Source organism: Sturnira hondurensis, unplaced genomic scaffold (genome assembly GCF_014824575.4).
Source record: "Sturnira hondurensis isolate 20B ecotype Veracruz unplaced genomic scaffold, ASM1482457v3 Scaffold0006437, whole genome shotgun sequence".
NCBI lineage: Eukaryota > Metazoa > Chordata > Mammalia > Chiroptera > Phyllostomidae > Sturnira > Sturnira hondurensis.
In genome coordinates this window covers 11,629,009-11,652,317 of record NW_028079068.1, presented here as the reverse complement: position 1 = coordinate 11,652,317, position 23,309 = coordinate 11,629,009, and the positions used below count along the sequence as shown (strand labels likewise).

The 23,309-nt window shown below is 42.8% G+C and overlaps 1 protein-coding gene and 1 pseudogene across 1 annotated transcript in view; one reads left to right on the top strand and one right to left on the bottom strand.

Annotated features, from left to right (window-relative positions):
* The window catches only part of GRM8 (glutamate metabotropic receptor 8), an 830,046-nt gene extending 807,205 nt beyond the window's left edge, over positions 1 to 22,841 (bottom strand). Inside the window, exons 1-2 of the mRNA XM_037049282.1 lie at positions 22,613 to 22,841; positions 8,274 to 9,094 (exon numbers count right to left, since the gene is read on the bottom strand). Coding sequence (XP_036905177.1) covers positions 8,274 to 8,783 — 510 coding nt within the window. The 5' untranslated portion in view covers positions 8,784 to 9,094; positions 22,613 to 22,841. The remainder of the gene's footprint in view (positions 1 to 8,273; positions 9,095 to 22,612) is intronic.
* On the top strand, positions 12,908 to 13,057 carry LOC118989252 (uncharacterized; annotated as a pseudogene).
* Positions 22,842 to 23,309: the final 468 nt, after the last annotated feature.

Sequence of the window (23,309 nt, the reverse complement as noted above, 5' to 3'; positions counted from 1 at the left end):
TTCTCCAAAGCTGACAGTAAATAATAGATCTGAGGCTATATTATACCAAGGCACCAACTTCCCCAAGTGCAGAGGGAGGCTGGAAGAGTTTTGGGAGGAGACTAATGGCCAACATTGAGAACACACGCCTGTCAGCTGGCTGGGCCTAACGGAGTAGAGCAGCAGAGATTGGCCTCATCTGGAAACAAATACAAAGGTGGCTTTGAACAGTGTTATACCTGGGCTCCTTCCCACCCTACCAGCCTTGTGCTCATTATGTACTTAAAATACATAAAGATTACATATATTTTTTATGTTATTAAGAGTGCTTAGAGGTAGGGAAAGTCCCTAATTACAGCTAAATCGATGCCTGTCTTTTGCCAGAGAGTGTTCTATCAATTAAATGGGTTAATAGGCCATTTTCCCCCACTGTGGGGAAAGGAGAGCCTCCGTGACCCTCTATTGATTAAGACTGCTGTGGAATACTATTTGCAATCGCATTGCATAATGGAAATCAGGAGGTAACTGTCATGGTTTCTGAAGACAAATTGCTGGTAGCTGAGACAAATCATAGCCTCTTTCATCTCTTACTGTTCTCAGTTCCCAGTTAATATGTATCTTACAGTCTAGGTTTCTTAAATCAGTCTGCTCTACTAACACAGGTAGTAAAAATGAGGAAAAATGGTAATCTGAGTGACCCTGCTTTAGAAATTGTGTTCAAGTAACCACTACACTGACCATTACTCCTGAGCCATGCATTATTTAGTAAGAAACACAACCTCCAAAAGGGCACACAATTAAAAATAGATCCATACAGCAGCTGCTGTGATTATGACCAATACAAACAGAAATCCAACCAGGCACAAGTCAAAAGAAAAGGGACGGCTGCCAGAAAGCACATTGTTCAATCCCATTTCTGTTTTGTGTCCTTTGACTTGCTAAGTCAGCCAGCAGGCAATGTGTAGGGAGCAGTAGTTCTCAAAGTCTGCCAAAGAGCAGCATCAGCATCACCTGGGAACTGTCAGAAATGCAAAGTCTCAGATCCCAACCAGACCTACTGACTCAGAAACTCTGAAGGTGGGCTCAGCAATCTATGCTTTCACAAGCCCCCTGCGTGATTCTGAGGTATGTGGAAGTTTGAGAATCACTGAGCAGAAGCCAGGGGGCAATCTTCAGAGAGTAAGTTTTCCTAGGAAGGTACCACCTTTGGTTGGAAAAAAAAAAACTATCTTCAGAAGACTCTGGGAAGAAACCTGTCCTGAAACCAAATAAAACCACTGCAATCTTCAGTTTTCTGTAAACCTAAAACTTTCTCTAAAAAAAAGTAAGTCTATAAAATATTTTTTAAACCATTGCAATCATTAGGGTGCATGAGTAGAAAGAAGAGCACAGGATTTTCCTTACGCAAATTTATTTTTTTATTTACCCATACCCTGATTTGCTCTAGAAACGTTTTTGGACAACTTCGTAAGCAAAATATAGCATCCAGTCACAAGTCACTCTCTCAGAAAGACTCCTCACTACTTTCAAAACAACCTCACTATTTTAAAAACCCGAAAGATAGGCATTAATTACTAAGTAAGTTCTTGAGATGTCTCCAGTACTCGCTGTAGAATTTCAGAGCTTTTGAGGGAAAAGAAAAGTAAGAAAGATTCTACTTAAATTCACCAAGTTGAAAATCTGCCCCTGCTCCATTTGAGAGTCACAGTGCCCTTGACCAAGCTGAGCATATGATCACTACATTGATTCTGAGTTACGACACATCATGAAGAACCACAGCCCGTGATGTGTGCCTGGGTCACAAGTCAGCCTTGTAGCAAGTGTTTTTGGTAATTATAATATTTAATTCAACCCCTATGCTGGCCCAAGAAGGGGATCTATGATACCAAAATTCACCCTGGAGCCAACAGGGCTTGAAAGAGCCTCTAGCATTGTTTCAACTTGTTTTCAATGATAAATGATCTCAAGAAAGAAAAGGGAAGTAATCTATCAGTAAGAGATTTATTAAATAAATTAAGGTCTATTCATATAATTAAAAATCAAGCAGCTGTTTAAAAAATTAAGTTTTATAGTTCTCAATCCCGGACAAGTATTTGAATCACCTGGTGATTATTTAAAATATAACAATGCCAGAGCTCCATCCCATTTTCATTGGTGTTGGGTAGGGTTTGGGCATCTATATTTTTTTAAACTATCCATGTGATGCTAATGTGCCTCCAGGGTGGAGAATTACTGAGGTAGATCTATATTAACAAACATAGAAATCTCTCCCAGATATATTATCACACGAAAAATAAAGTCATAAGACACATATCTATTAATAAAACTCTGAGTGTGCGTGCAATTATATTAAAAGATACGTGTATTTGGATATGTGTATTCTATTTTATACTGTTCATTCATTGCTTATCATTTTCAAAATGAAAGTGTGCTCTTTTACTTAATTTTTTAATTTTAAAAATTTGTTTAGAGAAAACGTAAATCAGTTAAAAAGTGAAGAAACACATGAAAATGGGAATTATACCATGTCTCCTTCTTCTTCCCCTTCTCCTTCCTTCTGTTCCTTTTTCTCAGAAAGTATAGAAGTAAAATACACAAAATTCCACTTTTGCCCTACCTACCAAACACCTATTATCTCCAGTGTTGGGTTGAGGGAAGGCATGGGGATGGAGGGGATAGAGAAATATGCTTCATTCATTCATTCATTCATTCATTTAGCAAATATTTTGTTGGGTTCCCAGACAGGTCCATGCTGAGGGCTGGAAATACAACAACAAACAAGATATACATGTCCTCATGGATATCATGGCTTTCATCCTGCCCTTGTGGAGTTTTGTTACATTAACGAGGAAACTTAGTCTATCAAGAGAAGGGAGAAAAGACTTCCCAAAGTAGAGACGGACATTTATTTTGGAGATAACAAGAGCCATTGTTAGAGTTACAAGAAGGGGAGTGACTTTGCCAAGTCTGCTTTACAAAGTGAAATTAGAACTTGTTATAGTAGCAAAGAATTGACTGAAGGAGTCTATCTTTTAATTTTCCATTTATCTACTTGCCATCTAATAAGGTTTGACATCAAATGTTACCTCCTGCTGAGTTTATTGACTGGCCTCATTTATCTGTCCATGTAACTAGATGAGCCTGGATATGGCACATTTACTTTTTCAGAGTTTACAGGTAATAAAATTAGCATGCAATAAATAACTCACAAAATGATTGGCTTTATGCAAGTGGTTGCTACAACTAGTAGAATGTCTTCAAAGAAAATATATCTTCGTAGGCAAAGGCTTCCAAGGCAATGGGATGCCTCCCAGTGCTTCATTTACTTACAGGGAGGGCAATTTTAGCTATTTATAACCAGGACCCTACCACATGGGAAGAAATTATCTAGCCCACCCACAGGTGGATTTCTATTTAAGAGTCTCATTTGACTGCTTTGGGAAGTATACACTATAGATTATGTAACCCCTATCCTTCAAGAGTAGAAAATTAACACTCTGGGTAAAGTTGACTAGAAAAACATGAGAGAGAGAAATTATACCCCATACTGTCCTTCTATAATCCCAATGCATCTATGTGGACATTAACGTGCATTACGTCCAAGCATCAATGTGCTATTTTTAATGTGAATGTTCAATCTTTGCGCAAACTACGATTCATGTTTTGAGGAACAGATTTGCTCTAATTTAAAGGAGAGGAGTGGAAATGTTCTAGAAAATGGAAAAAAAATCTAAGCTGCTTATAAAACACATGCAAATTCCCTGAAACTGCTTTATCAAATCAATTTAAATTACGGGCTTCCCAGTCAACATTTCCAAAAAGCCCACTCACACTTTTCTTAATTCTTTTCAAACTGCACAGTCTCTGAGAGCTGGACTCTTTTTTTTCTTCAGTGCCTCTGCTGCACACCAGCCACCACGCTGGCATTTTCACCTTAATGCAGGATGGAGCAGTTCTGGGTTTGCTGTTCTGCAGTTACATGTCACATTATCATAACTGATACTACTATTATCTAAGACCATTAATTTGCTACAGGGATTAAACAATCACCTCTGCCCCCATGTTAACCCATATATTAAAAGTGTGTGCATGAGTGTATGTGTGTGTGTGTGTGTGTGTGTGTGTGTGTGTGTTAAGACACAGTCGTGCTTCTACAAAGTTCAGTTCACTGAAGTCTTGTTCTGTAACTCTCAAACTTGTTTTCACTCCCAACTCACCTAAGAAATACGAGACACATCAATCATTGAAATGGTCCCTAGGGAGGAGGTTGGGAAGCATGCGCTTACTCACTGGGTCCTGTCATTTGAAAAGCCTATGGTGGTTTGACATGCCAACACACACCAGCCCTGAGCCATGAGAAGAGCATTCAGTATTCTAGGGGCCCAGACCACAGGGTAGCTTCTGCCCCCATGTGGTGTCTGGATCTAGCCCCTGTCCATCTGTCCTCTGAAGTTAAAAGGGCTGGTGTTTTTCATCTGCCTCTGAGCTTTGATTGGAAGAGAAACAATGATTGGAAAATATCTCTTCCCTCCAGCAGGACCAGCTTCAGAGGACTTGGCCTCCCATGAGGCGGTCTCTGGGAGACTAAATGAACTTCCAGAATGATGCCCAAATCTGCTTTACAAAGACAAATCATTTCATTCCACATCCTACGAAAACAGAATCCTCCTCTGACTTAAAGATAAACATACTATATGCAGATGGCTGATAACATAGTTCCTTTCTGGAAACCAGACTTCAATTAAGAGAACATAGAGAGATACAAGGACAAGCTGCCACAGGAGAGGCAAGAAGGATGAGGAAGATGTGGAGGCCTGGAAGACTTTGTCTCCTTTACAATTTAGCCCACACTGAATCACTCTATAGCTTTAGCAGGCCTGTCTAAAAAAAAGAGAACTGAGAAATTTGGAGATCACTTCAAATTTGAGCCCAAATATTTTCTATGCAGTTTTAAACGGATCCCAACTACATTCTAGAAACCCCAACTAATGTTTATTGCTAAGGAGAACTGTGAGTAAATTCATTAATCAAGACCTCGCGCCCTGGCTGGTGTAGCTCAGTGGATTGAGCACAGGCCTGCGAACCAGACAATTGTGGTTCAATTCCCAGTCAGGGCACGTGCCTGGGTTGCAGGCCAGTTCCAGGCAGGGGCCAGTTCCCAGCAGGGGATGCACAAGAAGCAACCATACATTGATGTTTCTCTTCCTCTCCCCTTCGCTTCCCCTCTAAAGATAAATAAACAAAATATTTTTTAAAAATTTTTTTAAAAAAGACCTTGCTTTCATCCCTTATAGTCAAGGTTAATATTTGTGTTTTCAAACCAAGATGCTCTACCTTTTTCAACTTCAATGACACAGCAATATACTGATATCTATGCATCTTTTTAGATTCTGTGGGTCTTGTGTTGTCCTGGAGGAGCCCACGCTGCCCACAATGTTGACCTTTATTCAAGTCGTAGCATTTGACATAATCAGATTATTGTTTGAAATAGAACTATAAGCCAATCCCAATGTGTTAATTTGCTAAATATAACTTTAATAGCTATTCTAATATTATATGTCAGTCCTAGTATATATGTGCCCAAGCAGGATATATTCATACATAAATGGAAACATTTTCTAAATCTAACAGTGACTATCATCATTTCCTAATTAATATTATCATGAAGTGCTGTCTGGAGGTCTCATATAAATCATCAAAGTAACTTAAAGTAACTCAACAATAAGTTGTAATTATCAAACTCCCATCATGTGGTTCCAAGTTGAGCTGGAAGACAGACTGAGCACCTTTATCCTCTCTTTTACTTTTGAAAGACACAAATTTTTCAAGCCCCAATAATCTAATTCACAAACACACAGGCTTCTATAAATTAAATGCTCAATCCTTGCCAGGCTGCTGATTTTAGTCATGACATTTACCATAACAAACGTCCCCTCCAGGCAATGAGTCATGCATTCCTCGTACTTTGGTCAAGGGTAGCAAGAGCAGCCCCGTATGGGCTGACCAATGTCTTGGGAATTGGCCTGGAGCATTAGACTCTTCCCAGAGAGTTAATGGTACTTCTCTCATCTGGTTAGATTAGGCCCCTTCAGAATTACCCAAAGAGTAAGGAGAGAATTGGCCAGTCAATGGGGGAAGAACAGAGCAGAAAGAAGCCAAGTCCAGACTTCATAAAAATGAAATCCACCCTCAGGTGGCCCGAGAGGTTTCCCAGGTTCCCTTCAGTAACCCAAGGAGGCAAAGGATATGGCCAGATCCTCGTGGAAGCCCCCACCTGCATTTTCTCATTAAATCCATCCAACAACCTAACACAATATTAATATCACCATTTCACAGATAAGCTGATTCTGTGGCACAATTCATGTAAACAGGCTATAAGAATCTCAAATAAACACTCATCATTTCCACCCCATTGCTCAAATCCTTGCCTAATGTGGCACCAGACCACAGGAAGGAGACAGGATTCAGGGTAATTATGCTGAGATAGATAGGAACCAGAATTAATGTATAAAGGGAGGGTAACAGAAGGAAGAGAGATCTTCATGAAGGTTTCTCTTCTCTAAAAGTGGGTGTTTCTGCGCGGCAGTTGCTGAGTTAAGAACAGAAAGAGATACTTTGGAGAAGTCACAGGAGGAGGTCGAGAGGGGAGGGGAGAGGAGAAGAGAGGAGAGAAGAGAATTGGGAAATTATTAACAACTTGCTAGTTTCCCTTGAAAGTTTACAGAGATGAAGAATTAGAGCACCCTCGGCTGCCTGTTTTAATCAGTGTCCTTTTCACTGCATGGGGTGCTTCCTAATGTCCTGCTCAAATGCCTCTGGAATTCCCTAAAGCCTGTTTGTGCCTTCTTCAGTACCCCTTAGACACAGAGAGCTGCTTCTGCTCAGCAGCATACTCATTTGAAAAAATTTCATCCATCTGAAAATAGTCAGTAAGCTGCCACTTAGCATTCTCTTCTCTAAACTAAGACATTCGTACAGAAGTTGGAAAACCACTTGGGGTGAGGGGGTATGTTATAGAGAGGATTCCAGCACATGAGGGAACCAGATTAGATGGCTTTCTAAGATATCTTCCAAACAAGAAAGCCTGGGATTCAATTCCTTTTATCTTTATTGTAAAGTAAGCTTTTCCATCACTTTGTTCATTTTCGTCACTAGACCTGCCACCTGTCTAACTTCTCCATATTCTTTTAATATTGCTAAATCTAATATGCATAGGAGAAGTTTCTCAATACAAAACAAAGCCTCCTTAAGGTCAGCATAAGTTGGAAAAGGTATGTCCCACTGAGCAAGAAATCAGAGTGAAAAGTATTTTCAATTAAAAAATTAGCATTACAAAAAACTATGTAATGGATATTGACGAATAAAATCAGAGAGTTCATGAAAAATGATGAGTGACAATAACTATTTGTATGGCACTTTATACTTTCAAATTGTTGTTACTTACATCATTTTATTTTGCCACTTTTATCATATATGTAAACGTACAGGTAATAGATCATCTGAAAGAAAGCTACGTCAAAAAGTCTTGAATTATCTTGCTTAATTTGAACTTTTAACTCAATAAGAATTATACATAATTATTCTAAGTCTGCATAAGAGCAGTCTGAATTAATGAGGTTCTGCTCTATTGTAGCTATAACAAACCTGACAATTTTATGGGCATCTTATATCCCAGAGTGTCACTCCCATCCGCACATTAGTCATTAATATTGTTTCTTCACACAAGAACTTTTGTCATAACAGAGCATCCCACTTTAAAGAAGTTTCATCAAGTAAATTATCTTATACCTCAAATACCACAGAAATGTTTTCTATGATAAATGTGCAAAGAGTTCATTATACTCTCTAAAAATACTTGCTTTGACTTAAAATGAGCCTCAGCAAAAAGGAAAAAGGATTCGTGGACATGGACAACATTGTGAGGATTGTTTGGGGGACGGAGTATAACGGAGTAAATGGTAATGGGAAAAAATATAATAAAGATTATACATTTAAACAAAAAATGAGCCTCAATAAAGAGGATATTCTAAGATGTTGAGAATCAACATGTCACAGATATTACTATGCTTGTTTGTTCAGAAAAAAAACAAAAACAATCCAATTAATTGCAAATACTGGAACTAAATTAACTCATGGAGAAACCTGACACAGAATCCTCTCTCTGAGAAACCTGGTGACCCTGAGAGGGTCTATGAGCATCTTCACCAACTTTACTTTCTTCTTAAACCTGCAGTTAGAATCAGAACAATTTATAATCCTTTCACAATGGTCAGAAAGACAATGTCTTTACCTACCTTAAAAAGTCTTAAAATGTTAGCAACCATGATGGACACGGAGCTGGCTGCAGCACCGATGACTCCAGAAATCTTGTCAGGCTTGGTGAAAATGGGTGGGTCTCCATTAGCACACTTCACGTCAGAAGCATCTTTCTCTATCAGTGCCTGCACAAATGTTAGCGACTGCTCCAGAGCATAGGTGTCCCTGGAGCAGGTATCAAGGATCCGGACACCCAGAGTGATATTGGAGAGGAGATCAGGGTCCTTATTAATCTGGTCGATGGCATAAAGCATGGCCTCCAGTCTGTGGATCCCCTTTTCCTTCTTCAGCTCCCCACAAGGCACCCCTCTCTCTCCCTTTGCATGAACAGGGAAGAGACCCCCCAAAATGATGTCCCCATCCACTCGTATGGAATGGGCATACTCCTGGCTGTGAGTTCTTTGCATCATTGTGAGGATCCAGTAGAACTTGGCAGTCAGGAGGAAGAAACAAGGGCAAGAGGCTGATCTCTTTCCCTCGCATACCATTTTCTCCACGGGTGGTGTTGCAATCCAAGACCCAAAGTTTATTCTTGCCACAGAAGGGGGACCACCTGAGGCTGCACCTTCTGGAGGCTACCATCAGGGCCCATGGGGAAAAGGCTCTGTGGGTTTCAGCAAGTCTTCTTGATTTGAACGTCACAGTGAGTTTCCATCAGACCCCTAAGGTTCAATTTTATTTCCATATAAAGTCAACTTGCCTGGAATGGTGCAAAAATTAGAGTAACAGCTGAGGTTCTGATGTTGGGATGAGGTCAATAATTCATGTCCTTGAAGTCAGCCCTGCAGCAGAATTATTCCTGGGGACAGGAGGAGGAAAACAAAAGGTTCAGTTCAATGGGTCTACATTTTTCATATCTTCAAGCCCTATTTGCACCAACCTCTCTTTTTTGGCTTAATTTCCCCTATTCAGCAAGAAGCTAATTTTTTTTGTCCCCCTATGATTCTGAACACCTGGCTGCACTGCATCTAAACAGAGAGATTGATGACACTTTTGGAGCAAGGAAAACAGAAAAGTATCAGAAACTAGGTTGATTCTCCCAAGCCAGAAAGTACTTTTATTTACCAGTTTATTTCAATAAATCTAATTTCCATGAAGGTAAAAATCCTGTGATTGATGGCATTATTTCTTCCAAACCTGTTTTTACATTTTACAGCTGTCTGAATTTACCATTTAAATTTTGTCCACAAAATCATAATGAAAGGTTATTTTCTGTGATGTATTGAACAAGCCAGTCATCTGTTAATGACATTTTTTGGTACCTCAGATTTCCCAGTGGGGAAAAAAGGGATTATTCAATCACAAAAAAAAAATCAAGAAACTCACCCAAGGAGTCCAAAATGTGTAAATTTCATAGCTTGTAAAAAGATTTTACATCAAATGTCAGCTATTTTGTATAAATTATCTTATTGCTCTATGATACCAAAACAAAGACTTGAACATTAACACATGGGGAGGGTTACGTGTGAAGATATTCCTATTACCATTGTCAGAGTTCCCTACGAAATGTGTCAAGAGTGGAAGCGATGGGTATGTTTACAAGTCTGAAGTCAAAACTCCTTGGTCCTAGAACCACTCGGCGCAAGTCGTAGCTGGAGAGCAATTGAGGAGCTTCTTCATTTTATCTGACTCAGTGGGGAAAGGAATTATTTCATCAAGGCTAGAAATAAGCTAGAGTGAAATGTCTACAAGAAAATCTATTTTTAAAAACGTTTTTTCTAGGACCTTTGCTCTTAAAGAATTCCATGAGATTCTTTCAAAGGACTTTTGAGGAGGTTCAGCTGAATAAGAACCAATTTAACTTACATGAATCTGATATCTGAAACACACAATTAAGAGAATAAACAGCATCGGCTTATTTTGGTGGGGTGGTTAATCTAATGTTCATCTCTATTTATATACACGGAGATTTGAAACCTGAAATTTTGACAATTTGCCTCCACCCTAGACAGCCAACATCTGCTTGTATTTTCCATTCATTTGTTCAATTTCCAGTTCATAAAATTTTTATTCCATCTTCCCTCTCCCAAAGGAAAGGATGGCGCCTCCCTACAGGACAACGGAACATATGTCCAAGAGCTTTCTGAGAAATCTATACTTTTTTTCACTTTCAGATAAGAACGGGGGCTTGTCATAGCCCACTGCCCTGGATTTCTGAGCAGACACCTGGAGAGATACTCAGAAATACACCAATAACCCACTCTGCTGAGATCATTCTATTCTGCCTATGACAAGTATTCCCTGTCTCCTGACACATGCTAAGCCTTCGATTTCCTTTATTCTAACCCAACATACTTAGTCCCTTTCTGACTTTTCTCACATTCAATTCTCCTGGCAGCTGCTTTTCCTTCAGAAAAATCTGTGAGTCAACAACAGCCTGACCTCAGGCAATCAAAAAAAAAAACCATTTAGAAAGTCAACTTGACTTTCTGGATGAAACCATTTAAGTGATGGACACATAATTTGCACCAATCACCCATTAAGGGAAGTAGGGTTGTGTTTTACAGTTTCACAAGGAAGACCAGTTACAAGACAGTAAAATCTCATTCACTATGACCACTAATTCAGAACTTAAGACAAGTCCACATGTCCTTTGCATATCCTTTCTAACAGAGAACAGAATAAAGAATATGTGAAAGAGGATTTTTTTCTGGAGAAAAGGAGGGAGCCCTATTGTTCTCCAGAGATCACTCTTTCTTCATTTCACAGAGCCTCCTCCCAATTACTTAAAACATGTCAGAGAATGGTTTTCAATTATAGACGAACATAAAAACTGCCCCTCTGTTCATTACAAATCATCCTTACCTACTCATGTAACATTAACCTAGTTCCATTGCTATGAGTCTGGGAAGCAATAAAATTGAGTTTCTTTTCAAAGTATTCATGTTTACAATAATTTTTAGTCTCTTTAGCATCTCATAGGTCTGTTTAGAGCTTTAAGTTAGGGAAAGCTTGGGAAATAAATAGCAGTGAGGCAGAAATTACTTGTGTTCAATGGATGAATGGCCTTAAATGGAAAGCAAGTATTTCATTTTGCTTATTATTTATTGGACAGCTCACTTGAGTTTTTGCTTAAGATCCCTCCTCTGCAACACAGAACTAATGGTATATAACCTCTCTAAATAAAGCTTGGTTTTTGTATCTGTAAAGGGGCAGCAGAGGCTGTCAGAAAACACAGTACCTGGCACAGGGTAAATGCTCACTAAATGGGAGCTACCATCGCTAATCTAGTCTGCAACTCATTTCCCACCAAAGCAGAGCAACTGTTTTCCATATTGGTCCTGTTGGTGAGGTGTTTACTGAATTCTGTCACTTTAAAATTAAAATCAGAGCTACATATAAAATATTGAAACACTGAGCTTATTTCAAAATCTGATCCATTGTTATAAAAATGAGACTCTTGACAGCTGGAAAGTTTAGTTTCCCTTTCCAATTCCAAGAAAACATACATATTTGGAGGTTTGCCAAAAAACTACTATATAAATTCAGTTTCGTTGTACACTCTTACACTACCTAATCTTGCTCTAATACGATTCTTATGAGCTTTAATCTAAACTCATCCTTCACTTCCCTTGCCCTAGGAGATATAGTGGCAAAAATATTGCCACATGGTTTATCTGAACTTTTACTGCCTATATTTTCCTCTAGGGCTTTTTTTGGTGTCACAACTTACATTTAAGTCTTTTATCCATTTTGAGTTTATTCTAGTATATGGTATAAGCTGGTAGTCTAGTTTTTCTTTTGCATGTACCCGTCCAGTTCTCTGAACAGCACTTATTTAAGAGGCCATTTTTACTCTGTTGTATGCTCGTACCCCCTTTGTCAAGTATTAATTGATCATAGAGACATGGGTTTACTTCTGGGCTCTCTATTCTGTTCCATTGATCTATGGATCTGTTCTTATGCCAGTACCAGGCTGTTTTGCTTCCAGTAGCCTTGTAGTATACTCTAATATCAGGTATTGCAGTCCCTCCAATTTAACTCTTCTTTCTCAAGATTGCTGAGACTATTCAGGGTCCTTTTGGGTTCCGTATAAATTTTTGGAGTATTTGCTCTAGATCAGTGAAATATGCTACTGGTATTTTGATGGGGATTGCAGTGAATCTATGGGTTGCTTTGGGTAGTATGGACATTTTAATGATGTTAATTCTTCCAATCCATGAATACGGTATATGCTTCCATTTATTTATATCTTCCTCAATTTCTTTCTTCAGTGTTCTATAGTTTTTCCAGTACAGGTATTTTACCTTGTCAGTTAAATTTATTCCTAGGTACTTTATTTTTCTTGTTGCTATAGTAAATGGGTGTTTTTCCTAGCTTCTCTTTCTGATAGTTCATTGTTAGTGTACAAAAATGCCATCAATGTCTGAATATTAACTTTGTATCCAGCTATTAGGTTGAGTAGTTTTATGTGGAAATGGGACTACATCAAATTAAAAAGCTTCTGTACAGCTAAAGAAACTACCATCAAAATGAAAAGAGAACTGACCATACAGGAGAACATATTTGCCAATCATATATCGGATGAAGGTTTGATATCCAAAATATATAAAGAACTCACATGACTCTACTCCAGGAAGACAAACAATCCAATTAAAAAATGGGCAAAGGCAGCTTTGCACAGTGGCAGTATCGTAGCCAATGAGGTTTGTCAGAGGCACGATTGTTGCTGGTTGAAAAAATGGGCAAAGGACCTGAATAGAGACTTCTCCAAGGGGGAGATACAGATGGCCCATAAACATATGAAAAGATGCTCAACATCATGAGCCATCAGAGAGATGCAAATTAAAACCACAATCAGATACCATCTCACACCTGTCAGAGTGGCTATCATTAATAAAGCAACAAACAACAAGTGCTGGTAAGGATGTAGAGAAAAAGGAACCCTAGTGCACTGTTGGTGGGAATGCGCACTGGTAAAATCACTGCGGAAAACAGTATGGAGAGACTTCCAACCATGATGGAGGCACAGGCAGACATGCTGTGCCTCCTCGTACAACCAAAATAAGAACAACAACAATTTAAAAACAGAGAACAACTAGTACTGACAGAAAATTGAACTGTATGGAAGTCCGACAACCAAGGAGTTAAAGTACACACATTCATCCAGACTGGTAGGAGGAGTGGAGTTGGGGATCCTGGATGCAGAGGGCTGGAGGCAGGGGGAGGGAGGGTGCTGGCAGATCCGGGGTGTGCAAAGCAGCAGTAGCAGGCAGACCCGGCGAGGTGGCAGATTGTGGATGGATATGATGTGCAAGGCGGCTGGCGGACCAGGTGGTCCCAGGTTCATGCACAAATAAACCAGGCAAACCTGGGGAGTGAGAAAGACAACACAACCCAGGGCCCCAGCGTGAGGAAATAAAGTCTCAAAACACTGAAAAAACACTGAAAACACCTGTGGGGATTGAGGTGCCAAAAGAAACTCCCAGCCTCACAGGAGAGTTCACTGGAGAGGTCCACAGGGTCCCAGGATACACAAGCCCACCCACCCAGGAACCAGCACCAGAAGGGCCAACTTTGCTTATGGGAAGCAGGGGAAGTAACTGAAATCCCTCAGAGAGGGGAGCAAGCGCCATTGTTCCCTCTCAGACCCCGCCCCCACATAAAATGTCACAACCCAGCCACATAGGTTACCTCACCCTGGTGAACACCTAAAGCTCCACCCCTCACTACGTAACAGGCACAAGGAGACCAAACAAAAAAAAATGGCCCAAACAAAACAACAGATGAAAGCTCCAGAAAAAATATAACTAAGCAACGAAGAGACAACCAACCTATCAGATGCACAGTTCAAAACACTTGTGATCAGGATGCTCACAGAATTGATTAAATTTGGTCACCAATTAGATGAAAAAATGAAGGCTATGCTAAGTGAAATAAAGGAAAATGTACAGGGAACCAATAGTGATGGAAATAAAACTGGGACTCAAATCAATGGAATGGACCAGAAGGAAGAAAGAAACAACCAAACAGAAAAGAATGAAGAAACAAGAATTCAAAAAAATGAGGAGAGGCTTAGGCACCTCCAGGACATCTTTAAACGTTCCAACATCTCAATAGGGGTACCAGAAAAAGAAGAGGAGGAGAAACAAATGGAAAAGTTATTTGAACAAATAACAAAGGAGAACTTCCCCAATCTGGCAAAGGAAATAGACTTCCAGGAAGTCCAGGAAGCTCAGAAGTCCCAAAGAAGGTGGACCCAAGGTGGAACACACCAAGGCACATCATAATTACATTACCCAAGATGAAAGATAAGAAGAGATTCTTAAAAGCAGCAAGACAAAATGAGAGAGTTACCTACAAAGGAGTCCTATCAGACTGTCAGCTGATTTCTCAAAAGAGACTTTACAGGCAAGAAAGGGCTGGAAAGAAATATTCCAAGTCATGAAAGGCAAGGACCTACATCCAAGCTTGCTCTATCCAGCAAAGCTTTCATTTAGAATGGAAGGGCAGATAAACTGCTTTTCAGATAAGGTGAAGTTCAAGGAGTTCATCATCACCAAGCTCTTACTATATGAAATGTTAAAGGGACTTATCTAAGAAAAAGAAGATAAAAAATATGAACAGTGAAAGGATAGCAAACTCACAGTTATTAACAACCACACCTAAAACAAAAGCAAACTAATCAAACAACTAGAACAGGAACAGAACCACAGAAATATAGAGATCACATGGAGGGTTAGTAACAGGGAAGTGGGAGGAAGAGAGAGGGGGAAAAGGTACAGAGAATAAGTAGCATAGACAGTAAGTAAAAAATAGACATGGGGAGGGTAAGAATGGTATGAGAAATGTAGCAGCCAAGAACTTATAATTATGACACATGGACATGAACTAAAGGGGGGGAATGTGGGTGGGAGAGGGTACGCAGGGTGGAAGGGAGTGAAGGGGGGAAATGGGACAACTGTAATAGTATACTCAATAAAATACTTTAAAAAAAAGAAGACAGCATGGAATTTCCTCAAAAGACTAAAAATGACATTTTGACCCAGCAATTCCACTGCTTGGAATATACCCTAAGAACCCTGAAACACCAATTCAAAAGAACTTATGCACCTCTATGTTCATAGCAGCACTGTTTACAATAGCCAAGTGCTGGAAACAGCCTACATGCCCATTAGTAAATGAGTGGATCAAAAAACTGTGGTACATTGACACAATGGAATACTACACAACAGAAAGAAGGAATTCCGACCTTTTGCAACAGCATGGATGGAACTGGAGAGCATTATGCTAAATGAACTAAGCCAGTTAGTGAAAGACAAATACCATATAATCTCACTTATAAGAAGAATCTGGTGAACAAATAAACTAGTGAGAAAAACAGAACCAGAGACATGGAAATATGGAACAAACTAACAGCAGCCAGAGGGGATGAAGGGGGGGAATAATGGTGGAAAGAAGAGGGAGCGACTAGTCAAAACACATGTATGAGTGACCCATGGACAGGCACAACAGTGTGGCAATTAACTATGGGAGTGGTGGGCGGGCTGGGCAGAGTAGGGCAAAGGAGGAAAAACTGGGACAACTGTAATAGAATAATAATCAATCGATCAGTAATAAATAAAAATAAACTCACCCTCATTGAAGTCAGATGAATTTTAAAGAAATAATGAACTTTTTGTGCTACAGAGCCAAATAGCTCTACTTCCTGTTCCGTGCATGACTTAAAACAGCTTTTCTCTCAAACTGACCTTCCTCTAGGGTTTGGTATAAGCCTCACCATTGCTAATGGACTTGTTGAAGGAGGTGTGAGGTCTGCACTCTTGAAATCGAACTGTGAGGGAAGTAGATGCCTTGCACTGTTTCTAAGCCCACAGGAGGGATGTTGAAAAGCAACCTTGGAGGAGGGATAACTATTAGCCCCAGAAGCCATTCCTCTTTACCCCCTCCCAGCCCATCCTAATTACAGGTACATCATATATAATTAGCACTTCTATCAACAGTCTTGTTGGCCGAGGTCTGCTGGGGAGCAGTGACCTACCCCTCACTAGAACTTGATTCTGTGGCTCCCTAACAACTGTTTCCTGAAGGGCCAATAGTAAGAACAGCTCCTTAAGGGCCAGGGCCCTGAATTCTGCTGCTTTTTATTTTCTACATAACTTCTCCGTACCAAAGTCTCAAGTGTCTAACACAGTATGTTATTGAATTTTCATTCACAGATTATTAACTCTTGTATAAATAAGAAAAGAAGGCTCAGAAAGGTTGAGTACAGCCCAAGGACCTGAGCTAGTAAGTGGCACCACAGTCGACCCTCAGCCCCCCAAGGTGGGACCTGTTCCTCGAGAAAGCCCCCCGTGCTGCAGAGCCTGGCTGTGACAGCGCACAGGACATAAAGGCCCCACCTCTCGACTGAAATCTTTCTGAAATGTATGTATCTTCAATGGCTAGCTCTTTAAGAAAACGTATGTACTTATTAAGAGGGGACAATCTAAGGGGCCCTTCCAGGGCAGGGTGATTTCTGAATATCTCAAAAGCTTGAGAATAGCAAATACAGTTTGTTCAAACACCTCTGCTTCTAATCAAGTTACCTGGACAGCCCACTGCCAGTGAGAACAGAGCCAGCAAACCACGTAGGATCTATCCAGTCTCTCACCGCACCTGGCACAGGCTTCCGAGACATGATATGGTAAAATCCTCTCTGAGGATTACCATTAGCCAAGAGTTGTACTATTTTCTCACAAAAGACAAAACAGCATCCCTATGCCGGATTCCACTCAGCTCTTTAACAAAAAGATTAAGCTGAATATTGTCATCAACTCACCACACTACAAAATCCAGCAGTTTCCTTTGAAATTGCCCACACTTGGAGCTCTTTGTTTGTTTTACAAAATGCATCACATCTGTCTATCATCTATAACCAAAACATGTGTTCACGATGTTGGGATCTTGGAGGGGGCAGAGTGAGGATGAGTCTGAGAGAACCCTCCCCTGGGCAATGGAGGCCCGGAATTGGATCTTGTCTCTCAGTCACTGGCTGTTGACACTGAACACAACACTCTGTCTCTGTGTGCTTCTATTGCCTCCTCTGAGAAATGAGAGAGATGGACCATGTGATGTCATTTCTAAGGTGTCTTCCAGCTTCCCATTCTGAGATTCTACTATTAATAATAAAGGAATTCGAGATAATGCTCAAACACTAGAGCAAGGCTTTGCCAAATGGACACAGTAACTGTTTGCAAGCCAAGTGACTTTTTTCCATCAGTGAGACAGGTTTAGGAAAGCTATTCTGTACCAGCAAGCCCCATATTAAGAAAATCTGATACATGAGAAGCTCAACTTACTAAACAGATAAAAGAGAAAGTGATTATGTGCATTACAAAAGAATCCACCACAGATTTCCTTTAAATAGCTAAATCCCCTGTGCATTTAAAATACAACCTGATTTAGTAGAATTCAATTTTCAGTTTTTTTCAATAACACAGCTATTGCATAAAAAGGCCATACTTAGAGTAACGAGAAGCCACTTTTATAGTATGTATCCTATAAGAGAGAAAGGGGGTAAAACAAGCATCTATTGAATGCCTACATTATACCTAGAGCCTCACACACATTATCTCATTTCCTTCACAAAATACACTTATGGTATAACAGCCTCCATTTGGGATATAAGGAATCTAAAAAAAGAAATAGTACATGAATGTGTCTAAAATCTTGAGCAAGAATTCTGGTGCAAAACTGTTTATGCTCTTCCCCTTACTCCATCCTCCTTGCGATATGGAGCTAACCTGGATTTGAAAAGGTGAACAGTGAGTGTGCCACCCTGGGATCCAAGAATACCCTGACTCTAAACTCATTCCCTCTAGTACTCATTATATGGCATCAGGCAAGTCACTTAACCTGAGATCAATTTCTTTGTTTCTAAACTGAGGAATGATTTCTAGGGAGTTCCTAGGGTTGTGAAATAAAATGATAAAATGCATGTAAAAGTATATACATACTTTAATAATGTACATGGGGTTTTTTTTTTTAACAATCAGTCCTAGAACTCAAATATTCTCCTGGTGTACTATGCTTAGAAGACCTTTCCCATCACACTCAGGGCTGGTGAGATCTTAACAAGTCATGCATCCAAGAAGTCAAAGGAAATCGAAGGAAAACTAGAAAGGACACAAGAAGCAAAGTCAATGAAAGTGCAATATCTGCCCTGGACAACTGAAATCATAGACACTTGGAGCATCCACAGGCTATTCTGAAGAAGTGCTGACAAGCTCTTCTTCCATGGTGAAGAAAGGACAATAGCAAACCTTCCTGAGTTGGATGCAGAATATAACACAGAGCACCTACTCCTAAGGGTCACTACCACTAGTAAAGTTAGTCGATAAACAGCCAGCAGATTTCTATCTTTAGGCACACCTCACCTGAAAAAGTATAAAACTGGCAACACAGGTACTCGATGACCTCCACCTACACTTTTTGGGCCTATCCTGTACCTTCCCACTTCTGATCGCCTGCTCATTCCTCCCCCAGACCTGGATCTCCTCCCTCTCTTGGTGCTAATGTCAACTACAATTCCTGATCTTAAGACCTGGTTTTCTCATTACCTTGGCCCTCACTAGGGAGGGAGTACACTCACTAACAGGTATCAAAACCTGAAGATGCATTAATGTCATCCCCCAATGGAAACATCTGCTTTTATAAGATAATTTCCAGGAGATTCATAATTTCTTTACCAAAGAAATGTGTCCAATAACGGTAAAGACTTGCAATACAACAAGCCAAAGCTGGGAATTATTATGAGTCAGAAGCCTCTCAGCAGTACCCCTGAAATCACTCCAACAGTGCCTGCCACTCAGAAGGCAGGTTCTGGGATAAGAATGCATCATGCTCAAGGTCCTTAGTCAGTGAGTGAGTTCATCACAACTTAAACTAGCAAGTAAAAAATGAGAATCAGCCCTGGCTGGTGTGGCTCAGTGGATTGAGCGTGGGCCTGTGAATCAGACGATCTCGGTTCAATTCCCAGTCAGGGCACATGCCTGGGTTGCAGGCCAGTTCCCAGCAGGGGACCCACCAGAGGTAACCATACATTCATATTCTCTCCCTCTCTCCTTCCCTTCCCCTCTAGAGATAAATAAATAAAATATTTTTAAAAATGAGAATCAAAGAAAATTCCTCTCAGGGCCAAGGGAAAAAAAAAAAGAAAGGAGAGGGGGAAAGAGAGAAAGAGACAGGGAGGGGGAGAAGGAGAGAGGAGAAGGGAAAGAAGAAAGGAAGGGAGGAAGGAACTAAAGAAGGAATCTAAATTCCTAGCAGACAGAAAACCTGCTCTTGGGATGGAAACAGTATGATCCAACTGACTCTCTGTCCTCATCCTCTCCTGTAACATGGAGCAACTGTCTCTCCTGACCAAACTACAGGTGTGTGTCTGGTGATGTCCACTCTGGTTCTATCAAGAAAGCAGCAACAGTTTCCCAAACCTTGGAAAGCAGCCTACTTGACAGGCATGGAAACACAGCCAGGTCTTCGCTGAGAGGCCAGTTAAGAGATAAACCACGCAGCACCTTCTCTCTAAGACTCCAGGACAGAGCAACTCCGCCCCCCACACTAAAGCAAGGTCCCCTCCATGCTGGGCATCCTAACTACAGAGGAAGACAGTGGGAAGCAGACTTGGGAGGGAAAACACCAGTGCCACCGGTAGCATGTGTGTGCTACGTTCTGTGTCTCATGCCCCGAAGACAACGGAACATTTTTACACAAAGACTGGCATGCGATATTGCCCACATGAATGTCAGCTGCTTGTTTGCTGCACAAATACCAATTAAACAAGCCCTGTAGCAGCTTCAACCTGCTCAGCCAACTTTGAAAAGAGCACATCTCTCTCGACCTCTAACTTTCTCCTGCACTCACTGACGCTTTTATTCTAGTCCTTTTGGATTTATGTTTTTAGAATTATTCGAGTAGTCATAATTTGCAAAGGGATCCGGGTAGGGCAGAACTAGCTAACAAACCAAATAGAACAGATCAAGCCCAAATAACACAACAGAGCTGTGTTCTCAGCATCTTTTTCTTTATTCTGGGGAAATCTCCTAGAGAGAGAGCCTCCCCCAGCTGTTTCTCCTCGAATCCCTGATTTACCCGTAAAAGCAAGAAGTCTGTTTTTATCTCAGGTAGTTGAACCTGAAATGGGAAAATGACATTTAAAAATCTTACTTCATTTTCCCTGATGAATATGGCTTTTCTCTTCAAAATTATCAAACCACGTATTTTCAAAAAGTAGACAAGGAGTTTCACACAGTTAATTCTGTCTCCTATAGAGATCTTTCAAGACATTATTCACAAGCAAGCAAGTGACCAACGTAAACTAAAGTGCTTTCTGTAGCCATTTGCAATTACTGACAAACGATTTCATAACAGAAAATGGAAATGACAGTCAAGTGCAATAAGCTGTTTATCCAAGATCTACCTGCTGGTGGCTCTTTTTCTCTTCTTATTTTTTCTTTCAAGCAAAACACAAGCTATCATCGGTATTTCTCCCGTTTATGATTTCTCTTGTCAGTACTTCCACCACCAGCCCTGTTTTCCAGTTCTGTCCGTTGGCAGGATTTGTATTAGATGGGGTAAGTGGTGGAGACCGTAGGATATTCTTGGGTGTTTGCTAGACTCGCGGCGTCAGGTCTGTGGGGAAGGATCACCCCAAATGGCAAACGGGGCATTCCCTTCCCCCGCCCCCCGGTGCGACGCGCTTCCAGGACTGAGAGGTTTGGTTTTCTGCAGCTGGCGAACGGGTCTGTTTTCACCCCTGCCATCCTAGGCACGCAGACACCCTCTGACCCCCCAGGCTCTGCAGTTTGGGCCCCGGTTAAAACAATTCTTTGAGGAAGCGTGGGGGTGCCGTCTTGCGCAGTTGGGTGATAGGCTTGCCCCTCTGCCTTTCATCTGGACTAAGGGAGCCTGTCAGACGGGTGTGTGTGAGAGAGAGACAGAGATTGTCATATTTTCGCCAACTGTACGAAGCGCTAGGGATCTCGGAGCTGCTTGCAGAACTGACGGGCTGTCTCTTAGCAGGCTCAGAGGGTTCTCTACCTTTACCTGCCTCCCAGCCCGCAGCCACTCACCCCGCCCCCGCTCCCCTGCTCCCCGCTGTGTCTTCCTTTTCCTTCTCAGTTCCTTCGGCCGTAGAAGCCGGACTCCTGGTAAAGCCCAGGGCCTTGGGAGCAGTACCTGGTTGCTCTTGCCTTTCCCGCGCCGCCCAGTCCCCCGGCGCTCGGGGGGACCCGGCCTCCGCCCCGCCGCACCTGGGCGCCCGGAGCGCCCACGCCCCGTGCGCGTCTGCCGGAAACTGGGGCCCCGCCGGCCGCAGGTGCCTCGGAGCAGCTGTTGGGCGCCTTTGCCTTGGCTTCTTAAACTCAAGATCTTCAAGACCATTCGGCCTCTCCCCGCCCCCAACAGGACACGGAACTCCAATGTTTTCCCGAAAGCCACAAAAAGGGGGGCGCGGAAATCCCAGCCTCGCCGCGCTAACTCGGAGAACAAATCCAAGGCAGGCATCCGCGGTGCGGGTGTACGGAGTCCCCGGAACCCCCAAACCTCCCCGCCCCTCCCGCGACCCCCACCTTCCCCACATCCTGATAATTCGTTCACCACCCAGCCCCACGCTCGAGAAGACCGAGGTTACCCCGACGCGTCCCGGAAGCCTCTAACTTTGGAAATCCCATCGTTAGCTTCGCAGAACGGAGGTACCTCGTCATCGCGGCGGGCAAGCCCAGATTCCGCCAGAGCAGGTCCCAGAGGTCGCCCGGGGCAGGCAAGCCGAAGACGGGCGCCTCGAAAGGCGCCGCCGAACGGCCCCGCCAGGGCACCCTGGGCGCCGGCCCCCTTCCCTCGCCCTTCAGCCTCCCATTCGCCCGCTAAACTTTTGGGGGATCACATCTACAAACCTTGGGAGTTCCGAGCTAAGCCTCCCTCTTTTCTGAACCTCTTCACTGGAATGTAGTCGCGGGAAGACAAGAGGGGTGGCTGCCTTGTTCTTTGCAACGTAAAATCCACAGACACCCAATCAAGCTCCAGTGCCCGGCCAGCCCCTGGTCCCCTGGTGCCTACTCTCCCTCGCCCCCCAACCCGTCACCTCCGCCCGCACTTCTCTCCCAGACTCCGCGTGCGCGAGGCCGTTGGACTGGAAAAGCCAATTACTGAAGTGGTCTAAGAGGGAACCGTCCACTCAACGGCTTAAGAGAAGAAAACGGAAAAGGGGGATAAAATAGGAAGGATTCTCCTCTCTCCTCCTGCACAGCATTTGGGGGGCTGGGGTGGGAGTTTTTTTCCCCTGTTGTCCGGCACTTGCTTTCCTCTTTTCCTCGTTCCGCCGCTGGGCGAGTCTTACCCTGCTCCCCGCAGAGGGCGCGGTGCGGAAGCCGGCGCGGGGACCGCAGCTCCATGTTAGCGCCGCCGCCGCCGCGCTAGGCGAGCGCCACCGCCGCACTTGTGGCTGGTCTCGGGGCTGAGGAGCTGAGCTGGCCTGGCCGGCGCCAAGTCTCTTCCATGTGAATAACAAATACTCCCACCGGCGGCCGCGATTGGTCTGCGCCCCGCGCCTCCCGATCCTCCGCCCGTGGCCATTCACCCGGCGCGGCGCGGGGAGTAGAGGCTGGGATCGCGCCCCGAGTCGCCAATCGCTTCGCGCCAACCAGACACCTCGGGGAGCAGGAGGAGGAACCCCAAGGGGCGGGAGGCCCTAGATTTCGGTGTCACCGAGGTGCCCCTGCGCCGGCAGGAAGAGGGGCGCTCACACGCCGGATTCCCCTGCGCACCACAGCACCTCCGCCCTCAGCGAGGACGAAGGGACCAGAAATGTCAACAGTTCTGATTTCAAAATTACCCCCACCCGCCCCGCCCCCAACAGAAAAGGGAGGACCCCAAGGCGGCGGGGAGGAGGCTGACCAGAGGAGGACTAGGGCTGAGAAGGAGCTGATGCTCCCTGGACCCGCGCGTGAAGGCGCCGCACGAAGGCCACCCACCCGGAGCGAGCGTGCAGCCAGGGCCGTGAGCCCGGGTCCCCCTTCATAGGCACAGCTCTGACG